Source organism: Perca fluviatilis, chromosome 21 (assembly GCF_010015445.1).
Source record: "Perca fluviatilis chromosome 21, GENO_Pfluv_1.0, whole genome shotgun sequence".
In the NCBI taxonomy this organism is placed as follows: Eukaryota; Metazoa; Chordata; class Actinopteri; order Perciformes; family Percidae; genus Perca; species Perca fluviatilis.
In genome coordinates this window covers 4,422,575-4,447,575 of record NC_053132.1, presented here as the reverse complement: position 1 = coordinate 4,447,575, position 25,001 = coordinate 4,422,575, and the positions used below count along the sequence as shown (strand labels likewise).

At 41.6% G+C, this 25,001-nt stretch overlaps 1 protein-coding gene across 1 annotated transcript; it reads left to right on the top strand.

Annotated features, from left to right (window-relative positions):
- The first annotated feature begins 225 nt into the window (after positions 1 to 225).
- On the top strand, positions 226 to 24,518 carry st6galnac (ST6 (alpha-N-acetyl-neuraminyl-2,3-beta-galactosyl-1,3)-N-acetylgalactosaminide alpha-2,6-sialyltransferase). The gene is made up of 10 exons (XM_039787725.1): positions 226 to 595; positions 1,736 to 2,119; positions 8,208 to 8,460; positions 12,990 to 13,155; positions 14,402 to 14,576; positions 15,893 to 16,031; positions 17,462 to 17,565; positions 20,045 to 20,128; positions 20,633 to 20,732; positions 22,019 to 24,518. Exons 2-10 carry the CDS (start codon positions 1,977 to 1,979, stop codon positions 22,208 to 22,210), a joined length of 1,356 nt encoding a protein of 451 aa, XP_039643659.1. The 5' UTR covers positions 226 to 595; positions 1,736 to 1,976; the 3' UTR covers positions 22,211 to 24,518.
- Positions 24,519 to 25,001: the final 483 nt, after the last annotated feature.

The window sequence follows — 25,001 nt, the reverse complement described above, 5'->3', positions numbered from 1 at the left end:
GTGTGTGTGTGTGTGTGTGTGTGTGTGTGTGTGTGTGTGTGCGTGTGTGCCTCCTGTCTGTGTTTGTGTGTTCTTCCTGTCTGTCTATCTGTGTGTGTGTGTGTTTTCCTCTTGTCTGTGTGTGTGTGTGTCTGTGTGTTCTTCCTGTCTGTCTGACTGTGTGTGTGTGTGTGTCTGTGTGTGTATGTGTTCTTTCTGTGTGTGTGTGTGTGTGTGTGTGTGTGTCTCCTGTCTGTCATACGTGTGTTAGTGTGACTCAGGGTCTCCACACATTGTGAGCATAGCAGAGATCCTTCGAGCTGCCTGCTCATGTCTAACTTTATTGCAGGAGCCTGAAGTGGGATTCTTTCTGTCTCTCTCTCTCTCTTTCTCTCTCTCCCCCCCCCCCTTCCTTGCAGCTGAGCAGAGGGGGTTGACCAATTGCCAGCAGCTGTTGCTCATTTCACAATGGTCCCGCCCATACAGTGCGAGGCTGGCAGTGCTGTTCCACACACTAGATGAGCAGCAGCAGCCAGAGCTCCCAACTTAGAGGAATATGTCTCCAGCCATCACGAAGGACGGACTGAGACCTCAGAGCACAGAGGACTTTCTACCGGTGAGAGGACATGTGTTTTTCTTTTGACTTTATCTGCCTGTGTTCCACTGAAAGAGCTTTGTTTCAGTTAGACGGGGGGGACAGAGGCAGACACGCGACAGAGTACAGTCCTCTGACTGAAAGGAAGAGAGATTGAGTCAGGATTTGTCAGAGTGTGTGTGTGTGTGTTTTGTTCCCCCTTTTACATTTCCCTCTTGACTCTTTTTCTGCCACATTCGAGATGATTTAATCACTTTAATGACGTTACTTTAAAGTAGAAATCTCTGCTAAGAGTGTGTGTGTGTGTGTGTGTGTGTGTGTGTGTGTGTGTGTGTGTGTGTGTGTGTTAAAATATAAAAATAAAATAAAAAACACAACAAAAACTCAGTTATGTGTGTTATCAGAGATATGGGAGCTGAGTTTATCACTGGAACTCTGCAACACATTCTTTCCATTCTCCGCCCCCCCTCCATTTTAGCCTCAGCCAGGAGAAACGTACTGCTCGCACAAGCCTGGGAAACTGCGTCACTCACACACTGTCATCATCAGCATTGTTATTATTATCCTGATTCACCCAGTTATCACGTGATTAATCCTGAGCATTGATAGATTTTTTTTAATTTATTTTTTGTTGAAGAAAGCAGCTCAAGACTCATTAGAACTTTTTAAAGAGAAGTTAAGAGAGCAGATTTCCGAGCCTGGCCTCGGGCCGTGTTTCTTACACTTACAAAGAGGTGAGAAGTGCTCAGAGTGTATGCTAATGTCTTCAACTTCTGCTGAAACCTCCCTAGAGACTCCCAGCACAAGAAGTTTCCTGTAAGATAGGGCTTGTTGGCTTCCTGCGTTCGTTGTCACATGTCAACTGCAGCGGACCACAGTTTTTTTTTTTTTTTTTTTTTTTCTGCTTTGGTCAGCAAACGTGTAAAAGATTAACGCGCCCTGCGAATCTGCGACGAGAGACGAGATCAATTAAAGCAGCACGCGCAAAGATCCGATGATCACGACCCTGCACTTTGTGTCCAGGGGCATGACAAAAAGGTTTCATTAAAAAGGGATTATTTTGGACTCTGTTTGCTGAAAGATAAAGTCACCCCCACCCCCCTCTTCAGAGTCTCTGCCCTCGTTTCAACTCTCTCTTTTTCTGTCTCCCTCCCACTGTAGTTGTGCTGAGAGAAGCCCAGAGTGGAGCCCAGATCCTGTTGTGGGCTAATTAAATCCCCAGGATAACGCCTTCCCTTTCCCCTGGATCACCGAAAAACCACAACTTGTCCTGAGTGGGACGTCATCCTGGTCTGGCTCTTCACCCTCCGTCCTCTGCCTCCTCATGTTCCTCCAGACGGAGAGGAGGGCAGGGCGAGCACACGCGGCCCACCGGCCGCCGCCGCACGCTTCCTGACGGGCCATGGCGCTCCAGAGGAGGCTGGCGCTCGGCGCGTTGACCGGCGGCTCCCTGCTGGTTATCTACTTCCTGTGTAGGTACCTGGAGAACCATTTGTCCTTTGTGCCTCTGAGACAGTGCCACGGCCCCACGCAGAGACCCAGCAGGTGAGTGAAGGGACAACAGTCGGGCTGGGCATTAATGGAGGGAAAAAAATCAAATATCACAATGTTTTTGACCAAATGCTTCTACCGATTGCGAGGATATGTAGGCTTTCCCCCGCCACTGTAAGGTTTAGGTGCAACACCCGGGCCGTTTTGGGAAGCACCGAATGAATGAATGAATGAATGAATGAATGAATGAATGAATGAATGAATGAAAGACTTTTCTCAGATCAAATGATTATAGTTGAACTTCTTTCAGTCCTTCCAGGAAAAAAAAAAAAAAAATTCTGATTGTTGCAGGCAAAAATCCTTGATTATGCGGCACGTTTTCTTAACAAATGCGATGGGATATTAATGCAATTTTTATGCAATGAAATTGCGGGAAGTTGCAAAAATTGCGGGAACAATCTTCTGAACATAGTCCCACTGAGAAATCCAGAGAGTGTTGTGTGGAGCTGATAGTCTTAATTAGCTTTGTAGCAACTCATCTGGCAACGGCTTGAATGTAACTGACGTTTATTAATATCAAAAAGTTACGCACTAAAGCTAAAAGCTTTTTGAGTGTAACCCTGCATTGGATATGAAAGGAAACCAACTATGAGGTCAAATGCTTTCAGCTTTAATTTGAGGGTGTTAACAGTAACAGTAAAGCGAACACAGTGTTTTTTGTTTGTTTTTTAAACATGACTGGCCACATTAGTCACATCCTCATCTTAAGTGATCATGTGTTTCATCTGCTGAAGAGCAAACCGAAATAAACCTCCCAGAAACGAGCAGGATGTGAAACTGTCTGAGAGACCATCAGCAGCGAAGACGCACAGATGTGAGGACTTAAAAGTGCTCACATCAGATTGTTTATTACATTTCCTGCCCTGTTAATCTGATGTGAATGCAAACATCCTCAGAGTAAACCTGAGAGTCCGATTTAAAGCTCCTAAAAACGTTCAAATCGTATTGTTTATAATAAAAATCATAATACACTTTAATTGTAGAGCACCTTACATGCAATAATGCAACATAAAGTGCTTTACAATTAGGAAAACAGACATAGAACGTCATAAAATAAGATATGAATAAGAGGAAATAAATGAAAGAAGAAAAAGAAATGCATAAGGATATATATATATATATATATAAAAATATTACAATCAGTGCCCATATTTTCAGCATGCACATACTGTATACATCACTAAACACTTTAGCAGCATCAAAAGGTCACTATCTCCTCTACTGTTCTCTTTTCTACGTCCGTAGTGGAGAGTTGAAAAGTGCTCTCTCCAATCAGACATCTGGACGACTTCCCCTGGGCGTGATCTCACTGGGGGTCTTATCTGGGTCGGGCACAACCCCACACGTCTTATTATCTCAAATCTAACCGCCGAGCGCTGACACGGAGTCTACATTTAACCACTTCAGGCTTACCTTATAAATCTGTCAACCGCTTTTAAAGATCACTTTGCAGAATACACAGAATGCATGAAATCAAGTAAAATACGTTTTAAAAGACATGCAGAAGTGCAACGTAAAGTGCAAAACAAGGACTGTATCGGGCGCCTGGCTAGCTCACCTTGTAGAGCAGGGGTGTCAAACTCAAGTTCCCTAAGGGCCACACTAGAAAATGAGAATCACATCAAGGGCCAGACATACGAGTTTATTGCTTTTATGTCATGGGAAAAGTCAAATATCTTTTACTGTATTATTGCATGTTTCATATAGTCTTCTCACTTACAGTAAAAAGGAAATAAAAATAAATAATGCAGTTTTTTGGTGGACAAAAATGATGAAGAAAATGCGTGTCATTCCCCCTCTCTCTCCCTCTTCATGTCTTCAGCTGTCCTAAGCAAATAAAGGCCTTCAATGCCCCCCCCAACAGATCTTAAAGGACTGTATCATGAAGGTTAAAGCTAGTTAAAGGCTAAAGTGAAGACATAAGCTTTTAGCTTTCTTTTAAAAATAAATATTAAGCTGGGGCGACCTCTAGCTCTCCCAGTAAAGTGTGCGCCCCATGTAGGCTGAGTCCTAGGCAGCGGCCCGGGTTCGAATCCGACCCGCGGTCCTTTGCTGCATGCTGTCCCCCTCTCTCTCTCCCCTTTCCGGTCTTCGAGCTATCCTGTCGATTTTAAAGGCCATTAAAAAGCCAATAATAATAATAATAATAATAATAATAATAATCTTAAAATAAAAAATATGAAGCGAGCTGGCTTCCCTGATATCTGTAGGTTATGTGCTCCGTAGCTGTTGCTGGGAACCTCCAATAAACCAGCAGCAGATGATCGCAGTGTTCATGAAGGCAAAAAGTTAACATTAGCTCAATCCTAGGAGGAGGACCTTTTTAAAATCAATTAAGGGTTTCTCTTTCTCTTTAAATATCATGGCTATAAAAGAGAAGGGAAAAAAAACATCCATACACATTTTTTTTAGGATTTTAAAACTCAAAACCTCCTCTTCTTCATCAGGACTGTCTTTGTGGTTTGATTAAGATTTTGATTGAAATACTGCTAAATCCTGATTGGGGCATGGACGTACTGTTGGGAGTTTTGTCCAAAATAAGGCCCTAAGGCCAGTCTAATCTGACTCCAGTTAATTAATTCCCGCGCCTTCTTTATATCGGAATTAAGTTTACCAAAACACAAGGATCAATCTCAGACGAAGAGTTCAGTTAAGCAGAGTTTACTGAGTCCAGCATGAGAGTTACAACACAGCTGTGGGTTCACAAACTGAGACTAAGTTTCCCTAGCTACAGACATAAAGTCAGAGCTCGGTCCACCAAGTGGTTGAGTGGTTGTTTTTAATGCAATGATGCACGTCAATGTATAGCTGCACAAGTTGTGGGTGGACTCCAGGAAGAATAGCTGTGGCTACCTCGATAACTATACCTCAACGATATTGTAGTGTTGACTATTGGTGCTTTCACAAAATATTTACACAATGAGATGATAAATAATCATCAGTAATGTGGATATAATGACTAAGTGGGTAAAGGCAAATAATAGAACAGCCACAACAGGCTGGTAAGTTCAGAAAATGACCTCACTTTACTGTAATGCAGCCTTTAAAACCAGGAAAAGACAGCACTTATGCCATATTACGATACTACGATATCCAAAATCTAAGACGATATCTAGTCTCATATCACGATATCGATATTATATCGATATATTGCCCAGCTCTAGCACATACACACATTTTGTTAATAAAATATTTCTACAGTACGTGACATCACCTTTTTCCAACTGAGCCCCGTCTTATTAAAACCAGTGAGAAAAGTTAAGACAACACAAACACAAATCTTTTATGTGAAATAACCAAAACTTTTTCGGCAGAAAATGTTTTGTTCATGTAGAACTCCGACGCTCATCGGAAGAAGCTGAGAAGCGTTTCATTTACAATCGAATATGCTTCAAAGCCAACAAACAACAAAATGCTCGCAGTCACAATACTTACCGCACCGTGGTATCCATACGTTGTTTTAAGTTGCCTCAATCTTAGCCAGATGAGGAGAGCAGGCAGTTTCATGGAGAGACAGAAATGAGGTCAGATTCAGCAGTGAAATGGGACAGGGGTTTAAGGGTTAAACCTTTAGATCATGAGTGGTATGAAAAGTTCCATGTTTTTTTTGTTTTTTTTGTAACCAGCACTTATTCCCCTCTAGTTGTATCATTGTGGTTTTAACAAAGGAGCCACACAGCGCTCCGGCTGCACTAATGAAAAAAATCTCCCAGAGTTATTTCACTGGAGGTGGTCTCTTACGCGCTGTATGTGAACTGTACGCTTTGTTATAACGGGCAGCGCTCCAGGTTTTAAAAAGTCAGCAGCTCTGGATAAAATGCATTAAGTCAGGCGGAAAGAAATGGAAAAGATGACTGTTTCTCAAAGGCCTGTTTCAGACACTAAAGGGTAAGAAGGTTGGGCACGTGGAGCTCGCAGGTCTCTCATTTTAAATGCTGTTCTTTAATTTGAAAGCCTGTGTTAAAAAAAAAAATATATATATATATATATTGAAACAAACGTACATTATGTTCAGAACACTTAAGTATATCAATATTAAATATGTATTAAATAGTCAAGGAACAAAAGAACACAATGAAATCCTTAAAATATGTAAGTTTTTAGTGGGAAACTACGGCCTGTTGTACAGCCTGGCTCTATGTGAAAAATAAACAAACGCAAACTGTGAATGCCATAGAGCTTTCTTTTAAATAAACTACTTTTAAAGTAGATTTTCTTCGGGGCTAAATAACATTATCAGATCGGTGCATAACCTGCAGTACTCACCGATACCAACATTTTAGGCAGTATTGGAGACTTTTCAGTTACTGGTATTGGTATCGGACCATCTCTAAAATAAACATAAGAAATTATGCTGTCGTATTATTTCTGCAGCCTGCCGATTCAAACAGTCAGTGTTCTTTGCTTCGTTCATCACCGGCCAAATTGGTTAGTAACTTTACAATAGGTGATTGCCACCCAATGCATGCTGGGTAGATTTGTGTCGGACTTCAAGGCGGCCGCAGTTCTGAGAGCCAGGCAGTGCAGCTGCTTTCAACCGACTGCAAGACCCAGGGCATGCTGGGAAACGCCTGGCTCTCAGCTGATCTAATATTGTTTTTGAATTGGAGGGATTTTAATTGCTATTTGTCTGATATAAAGGCCTATTCTGTACAGAACACATGTTGTGTGGCTGATGGTGACGTTTAGAAGTCAGAGAGACTACATCCGTTTTTAGAGTACAGATCATCCACAGTCTGTTGTTTATTAACATCAGGAACAGATCGCATGTAGATCATTTTAACAGCTGCTCTGTCATAAAACAACTTGACTGGGTACAGGCTGATATATGGCTCTGATAACATTTTATTAAATCTGAATTGGACCTAACAGGAGGGGAGTGTTTCTGTGACATCCTGTTCAGTCCGGAGGCTGCTGGAAACTGTCTGACTTGACCGCAGCTTTTTGTCCCCCACCCCCCTAATGTTACCTGCCAAAGCCAATTTGTACCCGCCCTTGGTGAGTTGGCTGGTGTCAATTTAAAGCCCTGCACATAATGCCTTTTGACCCTTGTTTCACATTTACAAGTTTGAGTTCCAGTTTAATTATGCTACTTCACTGCATTTTAGTGTTATTACCGGCTTTATGAGGTAACCTTGCTGCTGCATCTGGCGTGTCAGCCTCATAATAAAGATTAAATTAGGGTAAAGCTAAGCGCTATGGTTACAGAGACTGCAGGTTTGTTTTCGGTCTTGAACAAAACATCGTTGTGAGTTCAACAGTCAAATGGGCTTTGTCAGCACAGCGTGGGCGCACTTTGAGCAGGTTATGACGGTGTCTCCGTGGCAACACAAACTATCAATCTTCCAACTGTTTGACAAAAAGAATCGTCACCCAAGGTCCTCTTGCTATCCTGCATCTCGCTGTCGTCCTTCACTCCATCCCACATATACACATTTCATATGGGATGGCAGGAACACATGAGTTTGAAAGCTCTGGGGGGTGAAGCTTGAGTTAGTTGAGAAAAACACACAAATCTTTTTAAAAGCTGAGACAAAATGCAGCCTCCACCCTCTTCTTCATGACTGTCATGTTTTCCAAGTTATGCACTGCGAGTCATAAATCAACTTTATTTTTCTAAATAAACTTGAGATCCTCCCATTTTTGTCATATGTAATTAATTATTTTATGGAAAGCAATTAAAGTAGTTAACTTTATTAAAAGGGTTGGTTCACCCAGATTACAAAATAAAACCCCTTTTCCCATTTGTGGTTTTTACCACGGATCCGTCCTGTTTACTCTTCAGCTGTAAAATGTGTCCGTCTGTCAACTATTTATTTTGTAATGGAATCAAAATTAATCAGCAATAATAAATTTGAAACACTAGTTTGATATTTAAGGGAAATACTGTATGCTTTTTGCTTTCTTGCCTAGAGTCAGATGAGGTGATGCATGCCACATATGTGTCTGTTGAAAATGAATCTGGAGCGAGCTGCCGGTTATCTTAGCTTGAGAGAGAGAGAGAGAGAGAGAGAGAGAGAGAGAAAGAATTAATTTATTTCCAGCAGCAGCTCACCGCCAAATGTTCTGTCTTCCACAACAGCTCACAAGACTCTCCGGCCAGACAGAGCAACAGTGACCAGTGGAGCCACCCGGCCCACACCTCCACCCTTCCCCCAGAGCTCTCCTCTGGAACAGTTCTGCCTAAGCACCCGCAGACTCCCACTCCAAAGACTCAAACAGCCACAGCTGCTAAACACAAACCAGGAAAGAACAATTCCCTGGACAACTTAAAGACAACAGAGGCTCCCTACATCGGAGACACTTACATGAGAGAAGTCATCCAACCACAAACCGTGAGTCCTACATGTGCACATTTCATCTGCCCCTGTGTGTAGCCTGCTTATGTGATTATAGCACCTTTTCAAATTATTCTAAAGTCATGTTTTTTTTTTTGTGTGTTGAATATCTGGCTCACCTGGTGGAGCGTGCACCCTATGTACCAAGGCTCAGTACTTATCACAGCGGCCCGCGGCCCTTTGCTGCATGTCGTTCCCTCTCTCTCCCTCCTTTCCTGTCCATAGCTGTCCTATCAGTTAAAGGCAAAAAAAGCCCCAAAAAATAACCTTATAAACAAGAAGTATATTCTCTCCTGTCCCTGGGTCAGATTCAGGGGCTCCAGCCCCGAGTCGGTGCGTTTACATACAGTTTAAAAACCTGATTATATTTGGGTTAAGGTAATACCCCGGTTCCTCAAACGCCAGGTAAACACCTTCCCTCTGGCTAAAAGAATTCCTCTACCCCGGTTAACAGACCTAGATAACTCCTTTAGTAACCGGGGTATTCTTGCATGTATACAGTTTAACCGGCGTAAACTCAGGTTACGCTTCTGCACATGCTCCGTAGGTTACAACTGCCCCTGTTCTCTTAATACACCCATGTCCCTTCCCGCTCCACAGCAGTGGCTTTTGACCCGGAAGTAGAAGAGAGCTGTTGGAAGCAACAACGCAAAAACGCTAGTCTTTATCCACAACGTTTCACTTATGGGACTGCTCTGTTGCCGCCGGACATTCAGCCGGATTTCGCTCTTTTCGTTTGTTAACTTCCAAGTTCCTTCCAGAGGCTACTTTGCAGAGGCACCGGGGCTCTGTGTGGCGCTCAGCGCCGTCCAAGGCGATTGTGATTGGTTTAAAGAAATGCCAATAAACCCTCCCAGAATGCTGTGTGGACTAGCCAGACCCTCCTCTGCCGCGCTGTGGAGAAAGGTCTGGTAATGCGAGACTGAACAAAAACCCTTAACAACTAAAACTGCAAATCTCTCAAAGTCAACCACAATCCTAAACACATCAGGCAAAACATCTACAGCCAGATGTAGCTGCCTCCAAGTCAGGCCATCCAAACATGTTCATACAGTTCGCAATGGTGAGTGAGGGCTTCAAAACCAGTGATGAACCTCAGAGATCCATGGTACACAGTGTCCAGTGCATGAAAACTTTGAGACGAAGCATGCATATATAAAACATCACCATAGTCAAGTACAGACATAAAAGTGGCAGCGACCAGCCTCTTTCTAGATTCGAACGAAAGGCAGGATTTGATTCTGAAATAAAACCCTAGTTTAAGTTTTAATCTTTTTGCTAGCTGCTGAATATGAAGGGTAAAAGAAAGAGATCCATCTTTTAAAATACCAAGATATCTGTACACCCATCTGAACACATTCAATCTTCGTACCCTTGGAAGTGAGGATTGAAGGCAGATTTGATTTGGATTTTGAATTTGAAAAAAGCATGACTTTAGTATTTTCAGCATTTAAAATAAGTTTTAAATCATAGATATTCTGTTGAAGCATGTTAAAAGAAAGTTGTAACTGGGAGAAGGCCTGGTCTGAGGTGGGTGCTGAGCAATACAGTACAGTGTCATCAGCATAAAAATTTAATTTTACTTTAGACACGTTATGATCGATGTTATTGATATAGAGGATGACTAGCAGTGGCCCCAAGACTGACCCCTGAGGCACACCTTTTGTTATTCTGAGATGGCGAGAATTGCTGCCCTCCGCCACAAACCAGCTGACAGTTTGTCCAGAAAGTCCAGCCCTACGCAGTCTGTGCTTAAGCGCTATGTGGTCCACTGTATCAAATGCCTTAGAAAGGTCAATAAAAAGGGCTGCACAATGCTGCTTGTTGTCCATGGATTCAATAAAACTAAAACCAGATTGGAAGTCCGATAAGACATTATTACTGTTAAAAAAAATCCTTTAATTGATCATTGACAAGGGATTCTAGAACCTTGACCAGAACAGACAGTTTAGAGATCAGTCTGTAGTTATTTAAGATACAGGGGTGGCCACCTTTTAGCAGGGGAACCATTAGGGCTGATTTCCAGATGGGAGGTATGACATTTGTGTTCAACCTTTAAACCCACTGAGGACTTTGCCATGGCATGTACCAAATGTACAGCGCTGAAAAGTCTTCCTTGTTCTCTCCCCCTGGAACCCACAGGGGGTTCACAGCAAAACATTGGAATAATTTATTTTTGCCAATTCCATCCATTAGTAATACAATGAAACAGAATGTATGACTCTTTTGGTCGTAGTTTTCATACATTTTCTGTAATAAAACCCTGGGACAAAATCTCATCAAATGTGGTGTCATTTGTGTCAGTTTAAGGGTCCTTGATGTGAAAAGGTTTGGGAACCACTGGTCTGGAGCATCATATCTATGGAGCATCAGAACTTGTCAAGATTGCCCAGGCTTCTGGTTTTCGTCAGGCTCGAGATGTTGTCATAGGGCGGCTGCCACATTTGTACTGGGTGGGTCTGTCTGTCTTTCCAGTAAACGCTTCATAGAAAATAAAGCCATGTCTCTTTTTGCCTGGCTCTGTTTTCTCCATCGTCATCCACACAGACTTTCTCTGAGCTGTCTGATGGTCCACCGAGGGAAAGGATGAGAAAACGCACAATATAAAATAAAAAAAAACGTGCTTGCCATGAGACAAGCACGTCTCATGGCAGCATTTCACAGGGTTCTGTAAGAGTTGAACAAAACAATGCATCCATACGGAGAATCCTAATCTTTTTCCTGGGAATTTCGTGCCATGCACACACTGGACTTTTGTACGCTGCAGCTTTTAAAGTAAAAAACCGATCAACTCAGTTAAGCTGCAGTTTAGGCTTTGAGCGGTTACATAAAAGGGGAACACACACACACACACACACACACACACTCACACAGGCTGAATCGATAATTGATTCCACAGAGAACCAGCGACAGATAACACGATTAAAGAGATAAAGTAGTGCCATCCATTCGTTGACATGTTTGCATGTGTGGAACCTCTTCATGCTTCCTTGTCCGCCCGCATGGGGTTTTATATTTAGCGCATCAGCAAAGGTGCAAGTGTGTGCATGGAAATTTCCTAATGATTATGTCTGTCAATGGACAAAAAGCTCCTGTTGTAAGCATTGTTCTTTTGCAGCTGTGTAATTCCAAGATAATTGGCTCCAGTGAGAGTCTGGAGGTTAATCATGAGGCTGTGCACCCTGCCAAGTGGAACTAATGATGCTGGCTTTGTAATGTTCTCGAGGGACGTACTGGAAATGTGTGTTGTAGTTGTAGAGTGGACATCAGATTTTTATTTTTTCCTTTCCGATACCCGAACTTGCCTATCGGCCGGTACTGATCATATATCATAATACTATTTCACATTGTAATATTTTGTATTTTTTATCTTTTGCATGTTTGTGTGTTGCTGTGCGTCCCTGTTTGTGTAACAGGCATAGTGTGCACGCTGTGCATGAGCCTAGGAGCATTTTACAAATTTTCTGTTAAAATAACAATGAAATGCTGCGTTATTGACTTTAGACCAGGTTTTTGTTGGTCAATGGCGCGATCACTTCCCGCTGCCTCAAGACAGCAATACGCCCAGAATGCACCTGAACACACCTCCCTGTAAAGCGTTAATTATACTCGCCAGTCCCGACCTGTTGCTCGAGAATGTGACATCATGGGAGCGCCGTAACTGTTTATACCCGCGCGTGGTGGTCGGGACACCAGTTGCAGTCTTCTCCTGAACAGAGGTGTTGCAACTGAGGAAAGGCTACCGACTTTGCTTTGGTAAAACAATGGCAGAACTGGCAGCAGCAGCAGCATTGACGTCAATGTCAACAGTGGCTAAGATGATATTGGAGTCAATGGATGAGGAAGAACAGCTGCTTTTGAGCCTGCTTGCAAAGAAACGAAGAAAAAGAAGGTGGAATGTTCGTCCGTTGAATGGATCGATGAGGCACTTTAAATACTTCAGAATGTCTGCACAACGATTCGATGACCTACTTGGTCAGATCAAGCCTTTCATTCACCATAAAAGAACTCCTCTTAACCCAGTAAGTTAACAAGAGAGACTTGCAGTCACTCGGAGAGTCCTGGCATCTGGTACCAGTCAGAATGCAGTTGCTATTGGCGCACTTGTTCGGAAAGCTTGCCCTCGAACTCATCCGTGCTTCTTGTTTCCGCTTTGTCGTGCGCCGCTGAAAAAAATCCGCCAGCGAGATCTACGTCATTTTGACGTCACATTGTCGCACGACAGGTCGGGAACAGCGACTGTAAAGAGGCCTTAAGACCAGCGTCGGGCTTTGCGATGCGCCAGGTGCAAGATAGGGCCCAAAGAACGTCACAACACTTAAAATCACTTTTAAAACCATCTCTTTTGTTTGGCCTTTCTTGTGAGTCAAGGAAAGATATTACCTTTTTATTTTTTATTGTTATTTTATTTATTTTATTATTGTGAAACTCTATTTCAATTATTGTAGTATCGGTATCAGAACATCTCTACTTTCTGTATGTGGTTTGATTACAACAAGGCTGTGTTACCTTCCTGCTTCCCTCAGAACTGCTCCGACAGTATCCGAAGTCGGATCACCAAAACAGAATTGAGCGGACGGTTCCTGAAAGACGTTCCTGTCCTGCAGTGGGCCGAACACGTCACTCCTAAACAGCACCAGCGCCTGAGCCGCTACCCAGGAGCACATGGCTGGGGCGGGATCGAATACAAGAGTGAGTTTTTGATTATTTTTCAGAAAAACTATTTGAAAAAGTTTGTTTTATTTATATTTATATATATTTTATATTTATTTATTTTTATTTTATTTTTTTAATTTCAATTTATTTTTTTGTGCATTTAATCAAATTGCCAAAAACAATACAAACCAGAAAACAAGAGTGAGGTTTTGATTTTGTTCCTTTTTGTCATATTTTTGTTCATGTTTTTTTCTTTATCTAATTATTTTCCCCTTTTAATTTTTATATTTTCTTTTAAAATGTTTATATTTTTTTTTTTCTTTTAATCTTTTTTTATTCTACATAGTTAGTAAATCAGCTCTAAATTTGTGATTGATTAGAACATGTCTTACTTGCTCTGCATCATTTGAAGTGCAGAATTTCAGAATCTGTTTAAAAAAAAAAACATTTCGTCAGCATGTGTGGTTTTGAATGCTAATATAGTCCACGACATTCCACTTCTGGGATTGCTCCGGTGCCTCAGCTGGATGCATGTCTTTTCGCCGATGTCCGTTTCCTTCCGCTTTCTTTTAAACTGCGGTGGATTTGTGAGGACTCTGGTTAACTGCTCCTCAGATCTCTGCAGGGTAAATCCAGACAGCTAGCTAGACTATCTGTCCAATCTGGGTTTTCTGTTGCACGACTAAAACTACTTTTGAACGTACACATGTTCCACCAAAACAAGTTCTTTCCAGAGGCTATTTTACAGAGGCACCGTTGCTCCGTCCGGTGCTTTGCGCCGCCTAAGACGATTGTGATTGGTTTAAAGAAATGCCAATAAACCAGAGCATGTTTTTCACCCATCCAGGAATGCTGTGTGGACTAGCCAGACCCTCCACCGCAGTGTCCGGCAAAGCGAGACTAATGCAAATAAAATTCAAAGTACACATACATTACACGTGTTGTGTGGACACCAAAGGCTGTCTAAAGCCTATGGTGTAGTCTTCATCCAGACAGAAGATGCAAAGTAGTTTGGATGATTTGATTGAGGACATGTGGGCCTCGTGACTGAAGATGCTTATCGTGTTGAGATAATAGTAGCTTCCTGTCTGTGTTGTCCGCACATGGATCCTTGGGTTTGTTTTTTCTCCTTCAGACCAATCACTAATAACTGAATCTGTAGGCAGGTGCAATTACTTAGGCAACCGAAAAAAAGTCTTTTTCTCATGATGCAGTTTAAAAAGGCTTTAAGGCTGTGTTAAATCAATCTCATCCAGATTAATTCTGTTTTTCTGTGTCACAGCATTGGTGGAAACTCTGTCTGTCCTCAACTCTTCTGCTAACTGGCAGCTGCTGGACGACTGGAAGGATCTCGGGAATGAATCCGAGTGCATCCGCTGCGCTGTGGTGGGGAACGGAGGGATCCTGAAGGACTCAAAGAAAGGGAAGGAGATCGACAGTCATCACTACGTCTTCAGGTAGATGCTGACTCTGGCCTTCTTAAAGAGCCCCTATAATGCTTTGTTTGTTTGGATTTTTCCCATCTTTTAGTGTGTTTATAAAGTTTATTTTGTATTCTGTATGTATAAAGTACAAAAAAAACAATTTCACTCCAAATGGAGCTTTTTCTTAGACTGGGTAGACCCAGCCCGATCTGCCGGCGATTTGATTTCTCCCTGCAGCTCGGGCTGGAAACCGGTACGTTTATCTATCCTGCTTCCGTTACAATTTTGCGGGGACCAATCACAAACTGGCTTATCCACCTGGCGCGCTATTGGCGGGTTTAACACGATGACGACAGAGAAGCGACCAAGCAGCTTCTTGTTTACATTCCACATAGCGGCCACCGAAGCGCAGCAACCCCGTTGATGCCGCTGTCGCTCCTACGTCTGATTGGTTGAAGGACTATCCAATCGGCATAGAGTCATTTGAACTACGCCCATTGATCACGCCTCTTGTGCAGTAGAAAATACAGAGCAGACTCCCCAGACTAATGCTCAATCTTAAAAGTTTGAGCATTAGTCTGGTGATAGCCGGACTAGCTTTCTCTCCCACAGACAGCACTTTTTTCTCGACTACATTGCTGTTTGAAATTCCTCAATTATAATATATAGCTTATCAATTATAACAAGTTGATTTGATATAGCACCTTTTACAAAGTCACAAAGTGCTTCACATGATAAAAAGTGTTCAACTACAGTAAGATCCAAACAGAAAATGAGCAAGCAAAAAATAAATAAAATACCAATGGATATAAAAGATTAAGACTTAACAAACATGAGACAAAAGCGAGTTTAACCTTCTGAGGACGAAAGACGCACCGGCGCGTCAAACCATGTTTGACAAAACTCCTACTCAATTCATTTCACAATATGCACATAATGGGGGGGGGGGGTGTAACCCCTCCCTCCCCCATACCATCTTCTTGGTGATTGGCTGAATGCGGTTTATTGTATTTTGGTGCTCAGCCTGTGCCCCTAGTGTCTGTTTGACGTTTACGACCCCTGTGTGGTCTCCCGAGACCGGGCTTTTTCACGGTGTGTTCAGGGGGCAGGCAGCTAGCGGATCAAGGAGACATGCCTACCATTTCAGACAATAATGAAATTGCGCTGAAACCATGCAGGAACTCATAATGCACCTTCTTAATAAAATATTTCGACAATGGTTGGGTAGAATCTGATCTATGAGAGAGAGAGAGAGTTTAGGTTCGGGGTTGTGAAGAGCTGCTTCAGTCAGACAGATGTTTGTTTGCTGCATCGGCTGATTTTTGTTTGTGGACACGTGTGATCTCCAGGACCAACGGGGCAATCATTAACGGCTTTGAGCAGGACGTGGGGTCTCGGACCACCCACTACACCTTCTCCACCAACACAATGATGAACTCCATGAGGGGCTACGCCCGCGCCGGCTTTAAAGGACCCCCTAAGTCTAAAGTAAGGACCAAAGATATAAAAGTCTTACTCTAGGGCTGCATTTTAGGATTACTTTTAAAGTCAATTAATCTGTTGATTATTTTCTGGATGAATGGATTAGTTGTTTGGTCTCAACTCAAAGATGTTCAGTTTACTGTCACAGAGAAGAGAAGAAACTAGAACATATTCACATTTAACAATCAGAAGTTTTACTTTTTTTCATAAAAAATGCCTCAAAGTGATGAGTCGAAAATACTTGGCGATTCATTTAGCTGACAGTCAATAAACCTCATTTATATGAAATTTTACCAAAGTTTTGAGTAAAAAAAAAGCAGAATTTATTAATTATTTTGACTAAAAGTTAAGATCAGAGGAATAATAGCAGACTGCTATATGTCCAAGTTTAGTCAGGATGCTGTTGTGAAACCATTTTCAAATTGGTTTAAAGAAATGCAAATGAGCCGGATCGATTATTTGATTAATCTTTTGTTGGGGATTTCCTCCTCTGTGTCCGCCCTTTTGGGACAATGTGTCTGACTCCAATAAAAGACCTATACATCCCTGCGCATTCGTTAAATTGGTATTACATTGCTCTTAAGCAAGAGCCAATTAAGACGATAAGATAAAGTCAGATACATTAATTTAATCAGTCAAGCATCGGAGTTACAATACACAGATCTGTGGGATCACAAAGCACGCAGACACTAAGTTTCCCTAGCAACAGACAAAAAGCCGGAGCCGGTCCACGTATCTAGACTGTCTGACTTTGTGAACCCCCATCTATTCTCCCCATTATCTCTTATACTTTCTTTCTTGGTTATCTTCTGATTACACACGCCAGGGTGGGGGCCACTGTGTTATGTCTCGTCCTCATTTGCTCTCACGTGAAGCGGTACATTCAGCTCCTGTTTCACTTGTTATTATTACTCAATGTACTTGTGCTCGAGACTCATGACCTTTAAAGGTCCCATGGCATGAAAATTTCACTTTATGAGGTTTTTTAACATTAATATGAGTCCCCCAGCCTGCCTATGGTCCCCCAGTGGCTAGAAATGGTGATAGGTGTAAACCGAGCCCTGGGTATCCTGCTCTGCCTTTGAGAAAATAAAAGCTCAGATGGACCAATCAGGAATCTTCTCCTTATGAGGTCATAAGGAGCAAGGTTACCTCCCCTTTCTCTGCTTTGCCCGCCCAGAGAATTTGGACCACCCATGAGAGAGAGACATCATGGCTTTCAAACGAGAAAAGTGGCAGTTGGTCAATGCCAAGCATAAGCATACACTAAAACACACTTGGTCTCTTATGGAAACCTTTTACATTATTATATTTATCTGCAAATAGTAAGAACATTATTCTACACTTTGCAGCTCTACTTTCTTCCATGTAATGCTAAAATCGTGTTCTAACCGAGTCAGGCTCGAGTCACATCACACTCTGCTGATCTCCAACAGGAAACGCGCTATGTGTTCCTGCCAGATCACGGCCGTGATTACCTGCTGATGAAGGCTGCAGTGACACACACTCTGGTGGAGCAAGGACCTGAGAAAGGCAAAGAGTGAGCAACACTTGCATGCTGTAGTAACCATGTAAATTGACTCACGACAATGTTGTTGTTATTCTTATATAGTGAGCTATAAACCCCATAAATCTTAAAACACTTCACAGCTCATAAGAGAAGATATACGATTTATTAGTCCCACAGCGGGGACATTTCCGGTGTTACAGCAGCAAGAGCCTGACTTTTTAATACTACAGTTTTTTGTATTTGTATTTTGTATTTTGTATGTGTATATATATTTTTTGTATGCAGACCGAAAGGTTAAATACACAGTATTCACGGTATTGCACGGAGGAATTTGGACCTAATATGTAATATCTCAACAAATATTGGATGGCAAGGCAGCTTTATTCATATAACACATTACAGCAACAAAGTAATTCAGAGTGCTTTACATTCAACATTTGTTAATGTGAATACAAAACCAGCTAAGATACAATAAGCCAGGTATGAAATACAAGAATAAAAGCTACAGTGCAGTGTGGGACAATTACTCAGAAAAAGGAGAAAGAGAAAGGTCTGAAAGAACTGTGCGAATTGCAGCAGACCTGCAGTTTTCTGGGAATGCTGCTTCTCCTGCGTTTAGTTCTGACTCTTATTATTATTTTGGCCCTACGCCATTTATGGATGCCATGACATTTCGTGCAGACATTCATGTTCCCTTGAGGATGAACGCTTCTAACTGTGGTGATCCCCTGACTTTTCCTCTAGATCAGGGGTCTTCAATGTTGTTGTTTTTTTAACCAATGACCACTTAACTGAAAGAGAGACGGAGCAGGGACTACATATATTGTATAAAATTGAGTTGCATATTAAACTGAGCCTACAGTAACGTGTGGGGCGCCCTGAAGCCTTTATACCTTTTTAGTGCATAGAATACTAAGCTATTCAAATAATAATTGTTGGCATGATTTAATATATCATGTTTGTATGTTACACATACATGACTAACTGTAGGCCATTACGCCCATCACTAATGTAGGCTGATTTATATTTGCTAAACATATGTTGGATTTGTGTTAAAACATTAGTGATAGGCTTACTTGCCTATAGGTAAAGTAGTCACTAAGGTAGTGTTAGAATATATTTGTCAGAGTAAGCTAACAGGATTGTAGAGTTCATGATTTTGACCTTGTTGTCTCGTTTACCTGGGTTTTGAGAGGCCATCTGGTTCTACAGTGATTTGACATTACAAAAGTAGGGTGAGATAATGCCTGAAATGAAAAGGTCTTCTCTGATCAAAGGGGGGAACAGGCAACAAGGTCAGTGTTTTGTAAGCGCGTGATATGTGACCCAAAGTATAGTGGAATGACCTGACTCTTGGAGAACTCCGTAAGTTTGAAGGAGATTAAAAAAACACAGAGGTTCAAATTTAACAATAGCAGCTTGTCTTTATGAGCTGAGAATGAGAAGTCGAGGTCATTCGTTTATACAATGTGATACATATCGTTAGACGGATGAAGCAGAGAAAGGGAATACAAAGTAAAGGTTCTGGGTTAGCCGGCATCAGATGCTGGGGGAAACTCTGTCTGTTTGCTAGGTTTTGTCTTGAAGTAATCTGATCCTTGTGCACAAGTTTATTGTATTTTGCAATATCATTCACTAAAGCTTGTCATTAACTTTAACTGGACGAATCTTCAGTCTTATTTTGAATCCTGAGTCTATTTCTCTGATCTACCAGTAAACGAACACTATTCAGTGACCATAGAATTGGAGTCAGATTAAGTCTGGCCTTTTTAGGGCCAGACCGGTCATCGGTCACATTTTAGAAATAAAATCTTACAGTAGCCATCCACAGATATAGTTAATCCTAAAGATTAACTGTGCCACATGTATGTGTAACATTAAAACATGATTTATAAAATCATGCCAACAATTATTGTTTGAATAGCTTAGTATTCCCTACACGTTATTGTAGGTCCAGTTTATGCAACTTAATTTTTACAATATATGTAGTAGGGGGGTCCCTGCTCCCTCTCGATTTTAGTTAAGAGATCCTTGGCTTAAAAAACGTTGCAGGCCCCTGGTTGAGAGTGACATGTTTCAACAACTATTGAAAGGATTGTAGTGAAATCTGGTGCAGGCATTCATATTTCCCTGAACTGTACACTCCCGTAAGCTAGTTGAGACAGGTGTTTTTCTCTCTGTGCTTACACATAGAGCAGCTTTCCTGTGTGAGATAGCAGGCCAGGGGTTAGTGCAGTTGCTTCACCTACAGAACTGTCTAATCTCTACCACTTCTGTATTCACACCTTGTCAAGTGTCGTAACTCTTGCGCTTTCTAGAGAAAGGAGTTACTATGCTAACTAATGCATGTACAGGAAACCTTAACATTCAGATTGAATGTGTCATTGCACAGCACTTATTTTCTGATGAACGTTTACGTTTTTAAATTATTTATTTTATTTTATTTTTTACTCCTAACTGTGGGTTTGTTGTGTGTATTGTTGTAGTAACGTCACATTTTGTCCCACAGTCCATCCAAGTACTTTGGACAGGACGTGTCGGCAGAAAAGCTAAAGATGTACCACCCCGATTTCATCCGTTACCTCCGAAACAGGTGAGAGCGAATTATGAGCGCGGAGCAGGTGGACAGAATGAAAGCGGGGCTCACATTTCACATAGTTGGAAATGAGATTAAAAGAGATGAAGTGGAGGGCTGAAACCAGAGTGAGCTGCGGTGGGAAGTTCCCACACAGTGACACAGACGTGTGTGTGTGTGTGTGTGTGTGTGTGTGTGGTTTAACTATATTTGTGGGGTCCAACAACCGGGATTATGGTATACTTGTGGGGTCCTGACAGCTTTGTGGGGCCAAATGCTGGACCCCACAAGTTTAAAGGGCTGTTTGAGGGTTAAGACTTGGTTTTAGGATTAGGGTTAGAATTAGGTTATGATTAGGGTGAGGGTAAGGGTTAAGGTTAGGCATTTAGTTGTGATGGTTAAGGTAAGGGGCTAGGGAATGCATTATGTCAATGACGGGTCCCCACAAAAATAGTGAAACGGTGTGTGTGTACTGTCTGTGCGTGCAACTTTTAATCGCTTCTTGTTCTGGTTTTGTTTCAGATTCCTTCGTTCTAAAACTCTGAAAACCAAATATAAGGACATTTACCGTCCGTCAACAGGCGCTGTGATGCTGTTGGCTGCGCTGCATACTTGCGACCAGGTGGGATTCCTCGTTACTGTGCTGCATGTTGCTGTCAGTCAGCTGTTTATTTAATCTGGGACAAGGCTGAACTTGCCTGATAGCGTGAGAATGTTTGTACTCTAAGCAGTTGGCCCTGTAAATACACGTATTCCCTGGAAAAGTGTAGCTTTATTATGGGCTGCCAGTGACTCATTCAAACCACAGTTGCGGAAATATGAAACGGTCTTTGTCTCGTGCCCAATAGATTTTAAATTTTATTTATTTATTTATCTGATCGCCCACAGATTGCCTCAGATTCAAAGCATATTATCACTGTCAACCTTTTTTTCAACCAAATGTATCTGGGTTGGGAATGACAATAAAATGAAAATGATTTCAGCTGAGGGAGATGAGTCAAAACACAACATAAGAAATCTCTATTTTAGATTTTTAGGTAATTGGATGACAGAATTTCAACAAGTCCTCCAAACCATATGATAATATGGGTCATTGATTTTTTTTGACCCCTTAATACGACCCTCAGTGTTTTCCGTCCTTAAAAACAAAGAAAGTCACTTGCGGTTTTGAATACGTCGTTAACTTTGTGAAACAATCACAGTTTGGTTACATTTAGGCACAAAAAATCTGAGATTTCTCAACGACAATCAGGCGAATGAGACAAATTTAGCCGTCTAGCTCCATAGACTCCCATTCATTTTGCACTCACCCGCGATCACCCCCAGTGGAACTGTGGTGGAACTGCAACCAAATTCGGAACAATGGGGCTTAATGGGGAGTGAACAGGCTCTCCGTAGACGGGCTCTGGTTGCACATGTGTAGAACAGTCGTCATCTTTGACAGCTAGCTACGGTAACACCACTTGGACAAACCACATAGTTACCGACCAATGCGATATGAAATGCAAAATGGTTATAGATAGATAGATAGAGATATATATATATATACATACATACACACACACACACACACACACACACACACACACACACACACACACACACACACACACACACACACAAAACAAACAAGTTTAGAAAAAAAGATCATGATTTGGATTAAAACACGCATTTCCTGGGTGAAAGTATTTCGTTTTCACACTTCGTCCAAGTGGTGTTGCCGTAGCTAGCTGTCAAAGATGGCGGCTGTTCTGCACAGGCGCCGCCACTAGAAACGTAAAGATGAGTCGTAATTGCTACTTAAACAAATGACCTATGGGAGCGTTTTTTTTGGGGGGGGGGGGAGGACAGCCAGCAGAATTAGTTTTATCCTGACTGTAGTTTTTGTGTTTTCTTTTGTTGATGAAGGTGAGTGCGTACGGCTTCATGACCCCAGACTACAAGAAGTACTCTGACCACTACTACGACAAAACCAACCACCAAGTGGGCTTCTACATCAACCACGACCTGCGGATGGAAATGACTCTGTGGCAGCAGCTGCACCAGGCGGGGCTCATACGACTCTACATGCACAATGAAGTTAGGTCGAACCAGAAATAACGTCATCCCGTCTGTCTGCACACGAGTTAAAGGGAGACAGATGGACAACTTTTCCTGCCTTGGCTCAAAATGACTCTGAACTATTTTGATCACTTTGATCCAGACTGAAATAATTCTACAAACATTGGATGCATCATCATTACTTTTTGTAGAAATATCCAATGCCCTCAGAGGATGAATCCTTAATAACTTTGGCGATATCCTGATTTTAAATCAACACTTTACGTTCTCCACAAAACTTAAGGGCATTCCCAGCAACCTGTGCTACTTTGTTTAGCGCTAATAAGCAAATGTTAGCATGCTAACACAATAACTTAAGGTGGTAAACATTTCACCTGCGAAACACCAGCATGTTAGCATGCTAATGTTAGCATTTAACCGAAAGCGCTGCTTTGTCATATAATTCAGTGTTTACGAGCAACGAAATAGGAGAAAACGTTCACGTCAACCTCAGTTTTATTTCTGAGTGAGAGGAATTTTCTGTCAACAAAGTTGGCAGTTGCATCAACACCAATACAGTCGATTCGGTTAATTTAGAACGAGCTATACACACTGAAGATGAGCAAAAGTAGACTATTTACTATGTGTGTAAAAGTAGATACTCTTGAGTATCACGATATGTTTTATGGTGTGACCGTAGCGATTCTCCATAACATTATCATTTTTAAATTAATTCTAAATGTGAAAAGATTTGTGGCAGAAAGTGTTTTATTTTGTGTTGGCTTAACAACCGACCGCTGGGTAGCAGTGTTGCAATCTATCTTCAGACTTCGGAGTCTTTCACACCAACATATGCATATGGTGGTGTGTTCTTTATCTTTGACCTTTTTCCTAAAATTAGATAAGTAATCTCACTATAGTCTCCCATTGCCAGACCTACCTCAACAGAGCTCCGGAGGAAGGTCTGGCAAGTCCACACAGCACTCTGGGATGGGAGAACAGTTTCAGTTAAAAGCACCGCAGTGCCTTAATACAGCTGAGGGAAGGGCGTTGTCAGTTTCTTTGCACCACTCCTAATTTTTCTCACTTGTGTCTTAGTTCCTTCCCTTCAGGGTGGATTTAAGAGATGCAAAGGAGGAGAGAGAATGAAAGGAAATGAGTCGGCCCTGCTCTAGTAAAATGTAGGAAGTGTTTTAATGACTGCTGAGGATGAAAAACATTAATCTGAGCGAGACTGCAAGATGACAAAGTTGCATCCAACAACATTTTAAAGGTTTCAAAGGGTCATTTACACGCTACTACAAACTTAAAGTGTGATTAAAATGTCGTTACACTTCGCCCCAAATTCATCAAATCACCAAAACCGTGTTTATGAGGGTGAGTTCAGAGCGTGTCATACAATCAGTCTCTGGCTGAGTTAAGAGTCGTTTCTTGTTACCCTGCGATACAGTGTGTTGACAAGGGACAAGGCTGCAACTGAGTTGGCCACTTGCTTAAAATATCCTGTCTCCCCGCCCTAAATAGACGGTCAGAGCACTGCTGGCAGTGGCCAAGGTCTATTCTGACATTTACTATATATGTTCTCTGTGTACGTGTATGTCCGTGTGTGTTTGACTGGGACTAAAGAGATCATCGTTACACATATTGGAACCTGAATATGTGTATTTAGTTTAAGGGATTTAATTTATTTTTTCTTTGTTCTTATGGTGTTTTATGCTCACAAGTGCACTTTCTTTTTTCTTTTCTGTTAATCAAAGTGCCACACTGTGACGATAAGGACACTGGGCTCTACTCAACTTTTAGTGCCTTTTTTTATTTTTAATTTTTAAATGTGAATCAGTTAGTTTGGATGAAACACTGTGGCTGAGGTGGAAACTTCCGAGGTGATTCAGGACGTTTCCACGACAACGCAAACGAGGAGGACGGTGGCATTTTCACTCGGTTTGAATTTCGGGACGGTCGCCGAGGACCGACCTTGTGGAATGTGCTTCGTCAGTCGCCACACGTGGACTCGAAGCTCCTTAATATTTATTGTTGCCATTCACCTCAGACTGGACTGAGGCATCACGATTAAACCGATACTTTTAATTGTATTAATAGCAAAGACAATATACTGTTGGTCCAAGATGGAGGGAAGAGAAAATAAACCAAAGACAAATCAGGGAATGTGTGTATTTAACATTTAATTTTGGAGTAATATTGAATCAATACATATTAATACAAAGTGAGGGTCATCTGAAATACTTGATTACATTATTAATAAGTGTAACCAACCAGGGAAGGTGAGACCTTTTTATTGTGCAATTTCTGACTCTGATTTTGACTTTCTTTTTTCTTTTTAAATCTGTATAAAACAAAACTGATTTTATCTCAGTGGGTTTGTGATTCTTTCTTGGTTAAATACAGGAACTGATAAGTCTCATAGTTTTGTATAATTTAACAGAAACTGATATGTAATTGTAAATTCTAATTGATATTTTTGGAAAGAACTTACAATGTAAAATATAATTAGTTGGCTTTACTTTCAAAAAAAGTATTCAAATTCACTGCCTCAGAAACCTTAAGTTAAATTAACTTTTATTCCGATTGGCCAATGTAATAATTCCGTCCGATTTCAACACGTTGCTCTATTGTTTGTAAATTTGGAGCGCTGTCAGTAGCGAGAAAACAACGAAAACAGTCGGTGTTGCCTACACCGTGTTATCCTCCTGCTAGAGTTAGCACCCAGGAGGCTGAGACCGGGCAAAATTTAAACGTGCTTTTAGCGTCTTAACATGTTCGAAATGTCATTACAAGTGCCTACCCATGTGAAGTGATTCCTTCTGAGTGAACACAGTGAGTCTGACTGCAG

What these genes read in the sequence shown, in the direction of transcription:
- st6galnac (XM_039787725.1), top strand. Translation starts at nt 1,977, where the DNA reads ATGGCGCTCCAGAGGAGGCTGGCGCTCGGCGCGTTGACCGGCGGCTCC. An exon ending in AGTCATCACTACGTCTTCAG is followed by an intron (nt 14,577 to 15,892) that starts GTAGATGCTGAC and finishes TGTGATCTCCAG; the next exon opens with GACCAACGGGGCAATCATTA. An exon ending in AAGGACCCCCTAAGTCTAAA is followed by an intron (nt 16,032 to 17,461) that starts GTAAGGACCAAA and finishes GATCTCCAACAG; the next exon opens with GAAACGCGCTATGTGTTCCT.